The sequence below is a fragment of the Helicoverpa armigera genome, chromosome 3 (assembly GCF_030705265.1).
Source record: "Helicoverpa armigera isolate CAAS_96S chromosome 3, ASM3070526v1, whole genome shotgun sequence".
Lineage (NCBI taxonomy): Eukaryota > Metazoa > Arthropoda > Insecta > Lepidoptera > Noctuidae > Helicoverpa > Helicoverpa armigera.
The window spans coordinates 8,690,176-8,705,059 of record NC_087122.1 but is presented as its reverse complement, the minus strand read 5'-3'; the positions used below and the strand labels follow the sequence as shown (position 1 = coordinate 8,705,059).

Below are 14,884 nucleotides of genomic sequence, written 5' to 3'. Positions count from 1 at the left end.
CAAACTCTTCAGTTTTATAATATTAGAATACATAAGTACCTTGAACCACGAGCAGCTGCTTTACGATGCATAGTTTCATTTTGTCTATTTCACTGTTCACCATCTCCGCTAGCAGCGCGGGCAGTAGCGGTACCATATACTTCATTGGAACTTCAAACAAAAGTACACTATTATTCTGTAAAAATATGAAGAATATTTAAAACGGTAACTTTTTTGTTTGAAGATTTAAATTACATAGTAAATGTGATCATCATACGGGTAAACAGACCACGAAATATTTTTTTTTATTAATAGTGTATACTTACAAAAACCGTAAACTTGATTATTAACACATAAAAGTTGTTCAACACTTGACCCATTAATATCTTAACAGTTGTAAACATCTGGAATAGCAAAAGAGTATTTATTCTACATATGTTTTCAAAATTTATAATTTTCCAAGCACTGTGGCGAGACCAAGCTCTAACATTGGTATCGCCCCGCATTCTTTTCTACATATAGTATTGTTAATCTTTGATGTTGATTTTTTAGTTGATTATACGCCTTGTTTACAATCTTAGTTCACATCATCTCTATCATCTCCCGAGCTTTCTTTCTCAACTATGTACGGGTCGGCTTCCATTCTTACCGGATGCAGCTGAGTATCAGGATTTTACAATGAGAGAATGGTCCTTTACCCACTGGGCCACCACGACTTTTAATAAAATGTAAGCTTATTCTAATATTTTCACACGAACGCTATAAAAAAATACTTTTTAAATAAATCAATAAACAATTACCAGTAATTTCATCTGCGCATCGATCTCTCTGGTCGAGTTCAGTATGTTGTTATATATATTCACGCAGGCCTTTAATTTATTCTTCAAAAGATCTTCTCTTGTTTCATATCTTCGTGCGCTGGATAAGTCTCGCTCTAGGTGATTGCGAAGTGCTGCCATCTTACGCCAGAGTAATTCAAACATCATAATTCTTTGTGAGACGGAAACATATTGGATTATATCGAGTATTGGTATCAATGTCGACTCAGAAATAAAAATGTAGTTGATTTCGTTATCATATTGAAATTTTATATGACAGAACAATCTTATACATATTGTCGATATTAATACAATCGCTGTGATTGGTGTGTTAACACTCGACTGAATATCTTGTGAAATAGGTTGTCTTATATTCTTTACAAACTCCATGAAGTTTCCACCATTTGAACACAAATCGATAAATATATTTACAGAGTATAATGAGGCAGCGAATAATACAATGTTGACTGCTGACCGATAAAGGGTGATAAACCATTCATATATTATTGTTACAATAACTGTAGTAGCAATAGATACACAATAAGCCCTCACTAATGCATTAACTACTTTATTTGTACTGATTTTGCAATAAAAGCCACAGAAAAGCCGAATGGCAATTATTACTCTAGTAAATATATCTGTTTTTATAATAGACATCGTTCTGTATAAAATACTTTCGACGATATTACTGAGCAATAGAAACAATAGCATTGATGAAGTTCCCTTATTCACCGATATCACCATATCATTGTTTTATATCGTGGTCTAACTAAACCATTAGCCTAATGAGTAAATTACATTATTTAGATTTAAATTTAGAAAACAAACAAATAAAAATTATAATGTTATAAGTGAGCTTTAAGTACATAAATTCCTGATTGACTTTTCGCGTATTACTTTTGTGGGAGAATACCGTCTCATGTAAGTCTTTGATCTAATAATACCTACATTCATCGTCCATATATATGTACGCTGAAATACCTATCAGAAAAAATGAGCTTTTGTTACTGTGCAGCTCACAAATCAGCTCACAAATCAGAATAATCTAGGAAATGCGTGAACTGCACCATAGCCACTGTATAGGTGGTGAGGAGACCGATGGTGCTCAGTATCAGCGTCATGTCTAACGTGAACAGTCGCCATATTGTGTACTTGAAAGGATTGTGATGGAAGTACATCATGGCGTCTTCAATAGCGTCACGAGTGTTTTCTCCTGAAAATAGTAACATTGGAGATTGTCATTTTTTATGTTAAACTGTAAAACTATATTTTTTTATTTAAAATATAAGTACCTTGACACATGAGCAGCTGCTTTACGACACACACTTTAATTTTGTCTATTTCACTGTTCACCATCTCCGCTAGCAGCGCGGGCGATAACGATATTATGTACCTCAGTGGAACTTCCAACAAAATCACACTATTATTCTGCAAGTATATGAAGAATATAAAGTATACACAGTGAGTAACATCTTTGTTTGAAGATTCCAATACTATAGTAAATGTACTCATCAAGCAATCAAATCAACGACCACGATATAATTATTTCGATCGTAGCGCCATGACTACTGGCGGTTGTATGTAGTTCTGATGACTATACAATTAATATATACGATGATATAACCGATCTTATAATGGAGCCGAAATATATGAAATTGGAACTTTATGATGGAACATCGTATCATAATATTATAGCTGTGCTTGGACTTCTTTGAAAACTCTTGTAATATTCTTTTACCACGATTAGTGTGCATTTATAGGTAATAGCGTGTTCATCTATTGTTGTTAAAAATATAAATTTTATAGAATTCATTGTGTATACTTACAAGTTGCGTGAACTGGATGATGAATACATACAAATGGTTCAACATCTGAGCTATTTGCATTAAAACAGTTGTTAACATCTGGAATTGCATAACCGTAGTTTTTAGAATTAATCAGTGTTTATTTATTAATTAACTACCTCGTTGGTCTACCTGACGAAAGCGCGGCTACTGAGCACGAGGTCTCGGATAAGATTCCCGGGTCGGGCCGAAATCGCTTTGTGGGTTTCAGAAATTTTCACAAAGCAGCCCGGAGCCTGGAAGTTGGTGATTGATACACCCGTGGATCGGAGAGCACGTAAATGTCGGTCCTGTGCCTGATCTCTCTCCGGTCGAATATCGCATTGCCGTTCTCATTCATTCATTATTCATGGTCTATGAGAATGAAGGAATAATGAGTTCACTTGTGTCTGCGCAAACGCTTGTGCACTATAATTATGTCCTGCGTAGTTGGCTAATTTCCTTACATGAGAACAGCTGCCGCAGCCGATAATCGGCTAGGAGGACATCATAATTTTTATAGCACTAACAATAATAATTCTACTACTTATTCCACTATAAACTAGTCGATATTCGTGACAAACGTGTTGACCTCATGTTGAGGCCCTTACGTGAGAGCGATGACGTGGACTGTTTTGTTCCTGACTCTGTTTAAACAGGTATTTAAAAAAAATAACTTTTTCAACACATTGCCACAGAAAAATAAAAAAAGATGATAAATTTATCAATTAATTACCAGAAATTTCATCTGCGCATCGATCTCTCGGGTCGAGTTCAGTATGTTGTTATATATATTCACGCAGGCCTTTAATTTATTCTTCAAAAGATCTTCTCTCGTTTCATATCTTCGTGCGCTGGATAAGTCTCGCTCTAGGTGATTGCGAAGTGCTGCCATCTTACGCCAAAGTAATTCAAACATCATAATTCTTCGTGAGACAGAGACATATAGGATTATATCGAAGATTGGTGCCAATGTCCCCTCAGATATGAGAGGGTACCAGTTTTCGTTATCATATTGAAATTTTGTATGTGTAAACACTCTTATACATATTGTGGATATTAATACAATCGCTGTAATTGGTGTGCTAACATCTGATTGCAAATCTTGTGAAATAGGTTGTCTTATATTATTTACAAACTTCAGGAAGTTTTCACAATTTGAACACAAATCAATAATTAAATGTAGAAAGTATAAAGTGGCAACAAACACTACAATACCTATCCCTGACCGATATATGATGATAAATAATTCACATATAATTAGAACAATGATTGTAGTAGCAATAGACACACAATAAGCCCTCACTAGTGCATTAACTACTTTATTTGTACTGATTTTGCAATAAAAGCCACAGATAAGCTGAAGGCCAATTATCATTTTTGTGAATATATCTGCTCGTATAATAGACATCTTTTAGACGATATTACTGCGCAATAGAAACAATATCACTGATGAAGTTTCCTTGTTCACGATATCAATGTATCGTATCGAGGTATAAACCATAACCCCGATGAATTAATGGCACTTAGGATTATTTGAAATTCAAAAAAGAACTATAATATCGGTTTGACTTGAAATAACGGAAAAAAACCTTAGGTTATTAATACTCGTAAGTAGGTACACTAATTATACTGTTTATTGTTTAAACTTTAAATTCCACACTTTTAAGGAATTAACCTAGTTATAAGTGAGCTAAGTCTTCTACCAATTTTACATCAAGGAGTGAGTACATGGTCTTTATACATATTGTGCAATTAAATATCTAGCAACTAAAGACGCGAATGTAAGTGTCTCGTGCAGCTCACAAACCAGTATAATAAACTAATCCAAGAAATGCGTGAACTGCACTATAGCCACTGTATAGGAGGTGAGGAGACCGATGGTGCTCAGTATCAGCGTCATGTCTAACGTGAACAGTCGCCATATTGTGTACTTGAAAGGATTGTGATGGAAGTACATCATGCTGTCTTCAATAGCATCACGAGTTTTCTCTCCTGAAAATTGTGACATTCCTGGATCGTCAGGGTTTTGCGTAAACATTGGCAAAGCCGATAAACGTTCACTACTGGACAAAGGCATCCCCCAAGCTGAGGAGATTTGCTCACACTCACCACGTTGGGTATGCGGGTTGGTAAAATCAGTGTGTGATATTTTTAGCTTTAGTGATGATACGTACTTTAAAAGTCCTGGTGGCCTTGTGGGTAAAGAACCTGTATTTTGTGACCTACCTCTCAAGTATGAGTGTGCGGGTTCGATTCTAGGTCAGGCAAGTACCAATGCAACTTTACAAAGTTTGTATATACCTACTTTTTTAAATATAAACTCTTTTGCAAACAAAACGGGCACCTATGGGAAATCTTGGTTTTAAGGACTTCACGTGTATTTGAAAGGGTTTTAATGACTGTAGGATATTTCTAGCATCAAAAGGGTTAGCCAAGCATGCGTGAGACTGTATTCTAAACTTGAATTTTGTAGATTTGCTAAGAAACTGGTTAAACCTTGTTTTGGACTAATTCCTGGTAGAAAGTTCGTAGGCGTTTTGAAATGTTTTTGACGTGATTTTCAGAAAACTGATCATGCAGTTTTAATTGGTGATTCATGTACCTTTCTGTTAAATCAAAACATTTTTGAAAAACTGTCCTTATTTGATAAAATTTTCACCTGCTCTAACTGGTCTATGCTGATTATTGATGGCAATGTTAAGAGTTTCGGTATTTTTGTGTAAAACGTTCTATTGTTTAGATATTGTACTCACCCGGTTTAAAATATCCCTTTCTCATAAATAAACACAATTTAGAATGCTTGGCTAACCCTTAGAATACACTCTCACGCATGCTTGGCTAACCCTTTTGATGCTAGTAATATCCTACAGTAATTAAAACCCTTTCAAATACAGGTGAAGTCCATAAAACCAAGATTTCGCTTAGGTGCCCGTTTTTTTGCAAAAGAGTGTATATTATATTAAATAGTATAATGACTGTGTTTCGGATGGCTGTCACTTACTATCCTTGACAGTCTTTACGGGTAGTCAGAAGCCAGTAAATCTGACACCAGTCTAAAAAAGAGGTATTGGGTTGCCCGGGAAACTGGGTTGAGGAGGTCAGATAGGCAGTCGCTCCTTGTGAAACACTGGTATTCCGGCTAGACTGCAATATTGTTGGGAAAAAGGCTCGGAGGATGATGATGACACGTACTCTACCTAAATATGTAAAACTATTTTTTTTACTTAAAAATAATTTCGAGTATAAGTACCTTGAACCACGAGCAGCTGCTTTACGATGCATAGTTTCATTTTGTCTATTTCACTGTTCACCATCTCCGCTAGCAGCGCGGGCGATAATGATATTATGATCCTCAGTGGAACTTCCAATAAAAGCATACTATAATTCTGTAAAATATGAAGAATGTGAACGGCAACTACTTTTTTAAAATATTTAAATTGTATAGTAACTGTGATCATCGTACAAAGAACTAGAACACGATACAACGTAATTTTTAGAAGTCATGTCTAAGTATACTTACATATTGTGTAAACAAGATGATGACCACATTCACTTGGTTCAATACCTGAACCATTAATATTATCACAATTGTTAATATCTGGAATAGCAAGAAAAACATCGTTTTTAGAATTGAACTACAGTTACAAATTATGTAAGCGTAGTTTAATTATATTTTTTTTTACTTTACGACATTACTTTGGCTTTTACTTTTGATGAAGAAACTGGCTGTAAATCTACTCTTCTACTGTAAACTAGTTCACTAAGTTATCAACCTCATGGTTAAGCCCTCACGTGACAGCGAGGAGGAGTTCCTAATCATCGCGATCACGTTATCGCTAGCATGTTGCTATTTTTTTTTTATTTCGAATATTAATAACCAGATGGTTAACATAAAAACTAAGCTTATTCTATTTCTTTCACATGAACGCTAAAAATTGTAATTTCATAGATTATTCAACAAATTACCAGAAATTTCGTCTGCGCATCGATTTCTCGGGTCGAGTTCAGTATGTTGTTATATATATTCACGCAGGCCTTTAATTTATTCTTCAAAAGATCTTCTCTTGCTTCATATCTTCGTGCGCTGGATAAGTCTCGCTCTAGGTGATTGCGAAGTGCTGCCATCTTACGCCAGAGTAATTCAAACATCATAACTCTTTGTGAAATAGAAACATAAAGGATTGTATCAAAAACAACCGTCAATGTCGCCTCAGAAATCAAAGGGTAAGATATTTCGTTATCATACTGAAATTTAATATGTGAAAACACTCTTATGCATATTGTAGATATTAACAAACTCATTGTGATTGGTGTGTTAACATCCAACTGTAAATCTTGTGAAATAGGTTGTCTTATATTCTTCACAAACTCCATGAAGTTTTCGTCATGGAAACACAGATCGATAAACATTTTTAGAGAGTAGAAAGTGCCAGATAGGACTAAAATGTCAACTTGTGACCGATATAGGCAGATAAACCATTCATATATTATTATAACAATAACTGTAACGGCAATAGATACACAGTAAGCCCTCACTAATGCATTAACTACTTTATTTGTACTGATTTTGCAATAAAAGCCACAGATAAGCCGAATGGCGATTATAACTTTTGTAAAAATATCTGTTTTTATAATAGACATCGTTCCGTATTAAATACTTTTCGACGATATTACTGAGCAATAGAAACAATAGCACTGATGAAGTTTCCTTGTTCACCGATATCATCATATCTGTACGAGCAAGCTTGACACTTGTAACTTTTGCTGACATCGCGGGCCGTGCGCGATTACTTTATAACATGTATTTTTAGTTCAATAAACACAGCCAACGGGAACGGTCAGTTTTTTGCTCAACCTTACAACATAACATAACATACAACATAACACAACATAAAAAACAAACAATTTCAAGTGTAGAAGTGATAGTGCTGCTACATTTATTGGTCCTTCGAGCCGGATGTGTGATTTTGCTGCAATAGCGAATCGGTTCAGCCGGTCTCCCACAAGCGGGTCGCCCCGGCTGGATTGAGAAGGCGCACATATTGCAGTGAGATCTACGGTCACACAGAACAAACAGAAAACAAAGAACATTAACATTTTCGGCTGCTGCTCAGAACAGTGTCAACATGGAATCTCTGCTGCAGCGTCAACAAATCATCGCGGAAACAATTCGGAAGATAAATGTCAATTTCAAGAAGGATTCAACGAGCCGTAAAACAGCGGACTACATCAAAAAACGCTAAGAAATCCTCTTGGAATTATGGAGTGAATTCGAAGCGAATCATAATCTTCTGAAATCTCAAGAAATATCAGATAAGTATTTCACTTCCAATACTTACAACATAGTGAAACAAGAGTATGACTCGCTTATGATTGCACTGCGCTCCTTGAACCCATCAACATCTGAGGAGCGGGGTGTGCCATCGAAAACAGATGAACTCATCAGCCAACAGAATACCAATTTTAGAGCGTTCTCTAGATTGGTTGAAAACATGAACATTGAACAAATGACGGAAAAGTGGGAAATCGAAGACAAGTTGAACATGCTACAGAATCGTTGGAAAACTATTGACGAAGTTCATTGGCAAATAGACAATCATCTTGTCGGATCTAATGTGGATTATGAGCTGGAGTATTCGAAACATGAATCTATCTTTGAATGTACTAAACGACAACTCAATACTCAGCTCAACTCTGCCGTTCATCAATATCGATCGGTCCCGAAGATTGAAATTCCTATCTTTTCCGGCAACTACATACAATGGCCTACATTCATGGATTTATACTCAGAAGCAATCCACAAGAACACTCTGCTAACAAAGGGTCAAAAAATGCAACACCTAAAAGGAAAACTTCGGGGTGAAGCAGAACGACTCGTTCAACATCTAACAGTGACGGCGGAAAACTATGATACCTGTTGGGATATACTTACCCACCGCTATAATAACATGCAACAGCTGTTCACTAAACAAATACAGGTATTTATGAATCAACCTGCTATGCATTCGCAAAATGCGTATGAACTCAAGCGACTTCATGACATTAGTTTAGAGGCAATACGCGCGATTCATAACTTAGGCGTGAACACATCAACATGGGATCCTATCCTGGTACATATTTTAACTGGGAAAATGGATACTGAAACATACTCCAACTACATGCAAGTCAGGAAATCTCCAAGGGAATTACCCGACTTCGACGAGCTAATGGAATTCCTGGAAAACAAATTTACTACTCTGGAACCTGTACCTAAATACGAAGAAACAGAACAACAGACCACAGGGCAGCAACATTCCTGCCAAAGATCTATCAACGAAACCGCCACAGCCAAGTGGGAAATCACAGCAATATTTTCATAAAACCTACAATACCAATTTTGTCAGACTTTGTCCTCTCTGTAAAACCAATCATCTGCTTATTTATTGCAAGACATTTGAAAACATGACTCCTGAAACAAAAATCAAGACCTTGGAACAGAAAAATGTGTGCAAGAATTGTCTATTTTCCCACGATGGCAAACAATGTTAATCCCGCAAAACATGCAAGACTTGCAACAAATCGCATCACACCATATTGCAAGACATCATACATGAAACCGGGTGTGCGCAAACAATTGGTCAAATGAAACCGACCGACATGACACCGTCAAATGCAAGCTCATCATATAACCATAAGGCGAATCACGCCGTGGGAAATAACGAAGTTTTACTCGCTACTGTACTTCTGAGAATAAGAGCTTCTGATGGGACTTATGTACTACTAAGATGCCTTCTGGATCAAGGTTCCCAAATCAATCTTATTACGGAATCTGCAGCTCAGCGACTTGGATTGCAGCGGCGTAAACAAAACGCAACGGTATCAGGGGTCGGGGTATCTGTCAATCAGAGCCACGGCACCGTGCATCTTATATGCGAGTCGATTTATGGCGACTACGCATTTTCAACAGAAGCCTTGGTTATGACTAAAATACTGGGCAACCTTCCAAACTACACCTTCGAAAAAGAACACTAGCCACATCTGCAAAACATAAATTTAGCGGACCCCGACTATAACATATCAAGAGAGGTCGATGTCCTCCTAGATGCAGGAACTTATGCCGAAATAGTTTTGGACGGTATTTTACGCGGGCCTAGTGAAGCCCCGATTGCCCAACAAACCAAGCTCGGATGGGTATTGCTAGGCAACTTTAAAACATTTAATTGCTATGCGATACTCAATAACCTGGACGAAATTTCTCAATATTGGGAAATGGAGGAGATAACAAACAACAAACAAGAACTTTTGTCGTCTGAAGAAGAATATTGCGAAAACCTTTACAAAAATACAACAACAAGACGATCTGATGGACGATTTGAAGTCAAAATTCCTATGAAACCGAACTTTGAACAAAACCTGGGTGCATCCAAGCAACAAGCGATCGCCCAGTTCAAACAACTCGAAAAACGTCTCAACAAACAACAAGAACTTTCTGAGAGTTACAAAACATTTATTGACGAGTATTTGAACCTTGGACATATGAAGAGGTGTACCATGCCGCAAGAACCTAGCTGTTTTCTGCCTCACCATGGTGTTTACAAGTCAGAATCAACAACAACAAAACTTAGAGTTGTTTTCAATGCCTCCGCCAAGACAACAACAGGCTATACTTTGAACCAACTCATGGAATCTGGAGCAAATCTGCAACAAGACCTCCAAACACTGCTGCTGGGGTGGAGAACATATCAGTATGTCTACACAGCTGATATCGAAAAATTCTATAGACAGATTAACATCCAGGAAGCTGACCAACACCTGCAAAAAATCGTGTGAAGGCCATCGGACACGGCTCCCATAAGCGAATACCAGCTGTGCACTGTAACATACGGAACAAAGGCCGCTCCCTTCTTGGCCATGCGAACTATAAAACAATTGGTCAAGGACGATGGGCAAAGCTATCCCCTAGCAGCTGACCTTCTAAATCATCGACTATACATGGATGATCTTTTGGGGGGCAGTAACTCCGTAAATGAAGCACAGAAAGCTCAGCAACAGCTGATCGACCTCCTGGCCGGGGGTGGCTTCAAACTTCGCAAGTGGACGAGTAATTCACCTGAAATACTTAAAAACTTAACAGAGGATTTGATAAGTCTAAATATGTTAGACTTCAAACACGCGGAGTCGAACAAAACTCTCGGAATTACTTGGAACCCAAGAACAGATCAATTTACATTTCATCCAACAAAAACAAATGACTCACGAGCAATTATCACTAAGCGCTTACTATTATCGGAGTTATCAAAACAATATGACCCGCTAGGCTGGTTATCTCCGGTAACAACAAAAGGAAAGCTCCTATTTCAACAAGCGTGGATGTCTTGCACGAGCTGGGACGACGGCCTTCCTGAAAATATACAAAAGGATTGGGAACGATTTGAACAAGATAAACAAAACATTCGAAACATAACAATACCTCGCTGGATCGGAGACACAACGCAGTCCGTAGAATTACATGGATTCAGCGACGCATCTGAAAAAGCATATGGTTGCGTTATCTATTGTAGATCATGCGATCAAAATGGTCAACCGACCATACAATTAGTGGCTGGTAAGACAAAACTTGCGCCACTTAAAAAACCTACATCTCTGCCTAGGCTCGAACTTTGCGGTGCCTTGTTGTTATCGCGACTTATGAAAAAGGTCATAGAGTCAACAATGGTACAGACTGTCAAGGTATTTGGATGGACTGACTCAATGGTTGTACTGGGTTGGCTCCGTGGTGATCCAAGTCGATGGAAAACATTTGTGGCTAACAGAATAGCCCAAGTAAAGGAAATCATGGGAACAGCATGTTGGAAATACGTGAAATCGGAAGAAAATCCTGCAGACTGTGCCAGCAGAGGACTATTCGCTTCCCAGTTACTAACTCACACACTTTGGTGGGAGGGCCCGCAATGGCTGAAAAATAACAAGCTACCGGAACAACCAAAAACACCTGAAACAAAGGAAGAATTGAAAACAGAAAAGGTCGTATGTTCCACGCAGAAAACATATGCTCTTGTGGAGGAACTTCTGAACAAACATAGCTCTATGTCACGAGTAACCCGAGTACTGGCTTGGATATTGCGATTTATAAACAATACACGGAATAAAACAGATGTCAAACAACTTTCGCACGGTCGCAGAAACATCCGATAATTCTGTCGAACAAGAACCGACTGTGTGAGCTGTTAATCAAACAAGCACATGAAGCTACACTACATGGTGGCGCTAGATTGACTCTTGCACACCTACAAAATAGATATTGGATCCTTGGCGGTATGAACACAGTCAAAAAGCAGCTCATCAAGTGTGTAAGATGTCACCGCTTTAAAACATCAAGAGACAGTCAGCTGATGGCCGACTTACCGAAACCGCGAGTAACCCCATCACGCCCGTTCACGCACACCGGTGTAGATTTCACTGGCCAAGTAGAAGTGAAAGCTAACAAGGGCCGGGGCATCAAGATAACGAAGGGGTATATCGCCATATTTATATGTTTGGCGACCAAGGCCATACATCTGGAGTTGGTCTCGGATTTAAGAGCGTGTACGCTCGGCGCGCGATGTCAACTTTAGGTAATTCAACGCAAAAAACCGCGCAGACTAGCGTCGCGGCTGTGTGCGTGCCTATCATACTTCACGTATAGTCACACAAACCATTTTGATCCTTTCGAGTGAAATTGGTAGAACAAAAAATATATTATTTAGTAAATAGTTAATAGCGGGAAAATAGTGTAAGTCTATGGATGTCTAAAATATAAAAGCATGAAAATAAGTCGTTAATACTTACACTCTTTTGCAAAAAAATCGGGCACCTATGAAAACCTTGGTTTTGAGGACTTTCTGTATATTACATACAATTTTCAACAGTACTAAATAGTCGACTGATTAATGACAATGTCATTAATTACAATGTTAAGAGTTTCTGTATTTTAACCGATTTCAAAAAAAGAAAGGAGGAGGTTTCAATTAGATTGTTTTGTGATTGTTCTCAATTTGAGTGTTCTCGATTTCTCAAAGACGCCTGGACCGATTTGAAAAATTGATTGTTTATATGAATGGTCCAGTCCATCCAGACCGAAAATTTGTGGTCAAATAACAACAATTGCCGGAAAGCCAAATATTGGTGAAGAGCTTGGGTTTACCATTGCAAATAAAGTTTTAAGTTATCTATCCTATATGCTTCAAAAGTTATTCGAGATCAAAAGTCAAAATTTGGGTACATCCAAAATGAAAAAAAAAAATTATAGCTCGATTGGTAACAGACATCTGCAATAAGTGATTTCTAGCATAAGGAGTCCGCCATATTGGATTTAGACTCGCGACACATTTTTTTTCGAGTTATTCATAGCAAGCCCTTTCATTTGATACCCATATCGTAGGAATGCATTAAAAACATTTTTTTCTCCATCTTGGGTATACCGCCATATTGGATATAGAATCATACATTGTCATTAAAACTGAACATTCAAACAAAATTTCAACTCAATCGATAAAAAAAATATGCTTCAAAATTGAGCTTTAAATAAAATAGTAATGTATCAAGATTTGTTGGTCGCGCTTGAAATGTACTCTATTCTCGGTATCCACGGCAGAGGTTATTCACCCTACGCGATGTGACGGAGCGACACGTCCTCTCTGTGAAGCCTTGCGGCGGTCTGGTTTGAGTTGACTCGCGTGCAGCGTTTTATAGTAGTTTTTAAATAATTTATAAAAAATAAAACGAGAGATTAAATTATAATATAAAGTTTATGTTTTAAAGAAAGAGTTATATTACTATAGTAAATAATTGTTATATTAAATTAAGTAAGATAGATAGGTAAAAAAAGCATTTGAAATTCACAATTTTTCACATTGTTAAAATATTTTTTTCTGAAAGATAGAGACCTAAATCAAAAAATGTTTTCAACTAACTATAGGCATGGGGATTTCGTCTATGAGTAAAAAAATAAATATGATTAGATTTGCCACTGTTTTCACATGAATTTAAGCTTCGAAATAGACGCTGAACGGGAATTTTATAAAACATCTGTTACGTTATAGGGGTTTTAAGTATTTAAACTACACAAATTGAAATTTATGTTCAATTAACTATATAGACAGTGAAATTACCTTGCGTTATTAAAAAATAACATAGTTATAGGATAAGTAGTTACTGAGAAACAGTGGTTTGAAAAGTACCATTTTAGGCCAAATGGCGCGCGGTTGACGTACACGCTCTTAAGTACACCCGCTTTCCTTGCGGCCTTGAAACGATTGTGTGCTCGACGAGGCACGCCCAAACATTTATACAGTGACAATGGCACTAACTTTGTCGGTGCTGCGAAGACATTAACAAAAGAACGCAAAGAAGCTTTACAATACTATGTAAACAAAGAGTTCCTGGACCACCTTGCGGAATCTGGCATCGAGTGGCATTTTAACGCTCCTTGCTGGCCAACAGCGGGCGGGCTGTGGGAAGCCGCCGTTAAAAGTATGAAGCACCATCTGAAACGCGTACTGGGTGAACAAAAGCTAACGTACGAAGAATTTACTAGAGGAACTGCAGCATATTTGGAATACTGCAGGTAACTTGGAATACTTCGATATCTAAATATATATAAACGCCATCTGAGTTTTTATGCCGTAAACATAACGTCAAACGATAAACAAAGCCATACAGCATTAAAAACAGGACGCCATCTTGACATTTCGGCTACCAGCCCCCAGCGAACGAAACGCCTGATTTGAAAACTTTTTCGGTAAGAATGCAATCAGTAGTAATCATTTGCTGTAACACTCTAAATCTTTATTGTAATTATTTCAATTGCGGAGTGACCTTGTTAGTTTAAGATATTACTATGATTTTGTGAATATTTCTAGAATAAAAAATTTGACATTCAATTTTAAGTTAGGTTGGTGTGTTGTTAATTTGGAATACCGTGTTTTTTTTGCTTTTCAGTTTTTTTGGGAGTCGGTTTTATTTATTTGTAAGTTTCTTTTTTTGTAAAGAGCCAATGACTATAAAAATATTAGAATTCTATTAGTTTCTAAGAAAAAGTGTTAGCAATTTTCAAAGAAAAAAAAAATGAATATAATTTGGAATACTATATTCCAAATTATCTGCACCCTAAGTCAAATCACGTTTTTGGAGTATTTTTAGTTTAATAGGCATTTTGATAATATATCTGGTATTTTTTATATTTGACTGTTCTCATTATTAAAGTTTAATATTTTGACAATAATTTAATGTATTTTTTATTGA

The 14,884-nt window shown here is 37.0% G+C and overlaps 2 protein-coding genes across 2 annotated transcripts; both read left to right on the top strand.

Moving 5' to 3' along the window:
- Nucleotides 1–9,871: 9,871 nt before the first annotated feature.
- LOC126053694 (uncharacterized) lies at nucleotides 9,872–10,432 on the top strand. Its single transcript, XM_049836424.1, has one exon. It carries the CDS (start codon nucleotides 9,872–9,874, stop codon nucleotides 10,430–10,432), a length of 561 nt encoding a protein of 186 aa, XP_049692381.1.
- Nucleotides 10,433–10,513: 81 nt separating this feature from the next.
- On the top strand, nucleotides 10,514–12,216 carry LOC126053693 (uncharacterized). Its single transcript, XM_049836423.2, has 2 exons — nucleotides 10,514–11,698; nucleotides 11,785–12,216. The coding sequence occupies exons 1-2, from the start codon at nucleotides 10,514–10,516 to the stop codon at nucleotides 12,214–12,216; spliced, it is 1,617 nt and encodes a 538-aa protein (XP_049692380.2).
- Nucleotides 12,217–14,884: the final 2,668 nt, after the last annotated feature.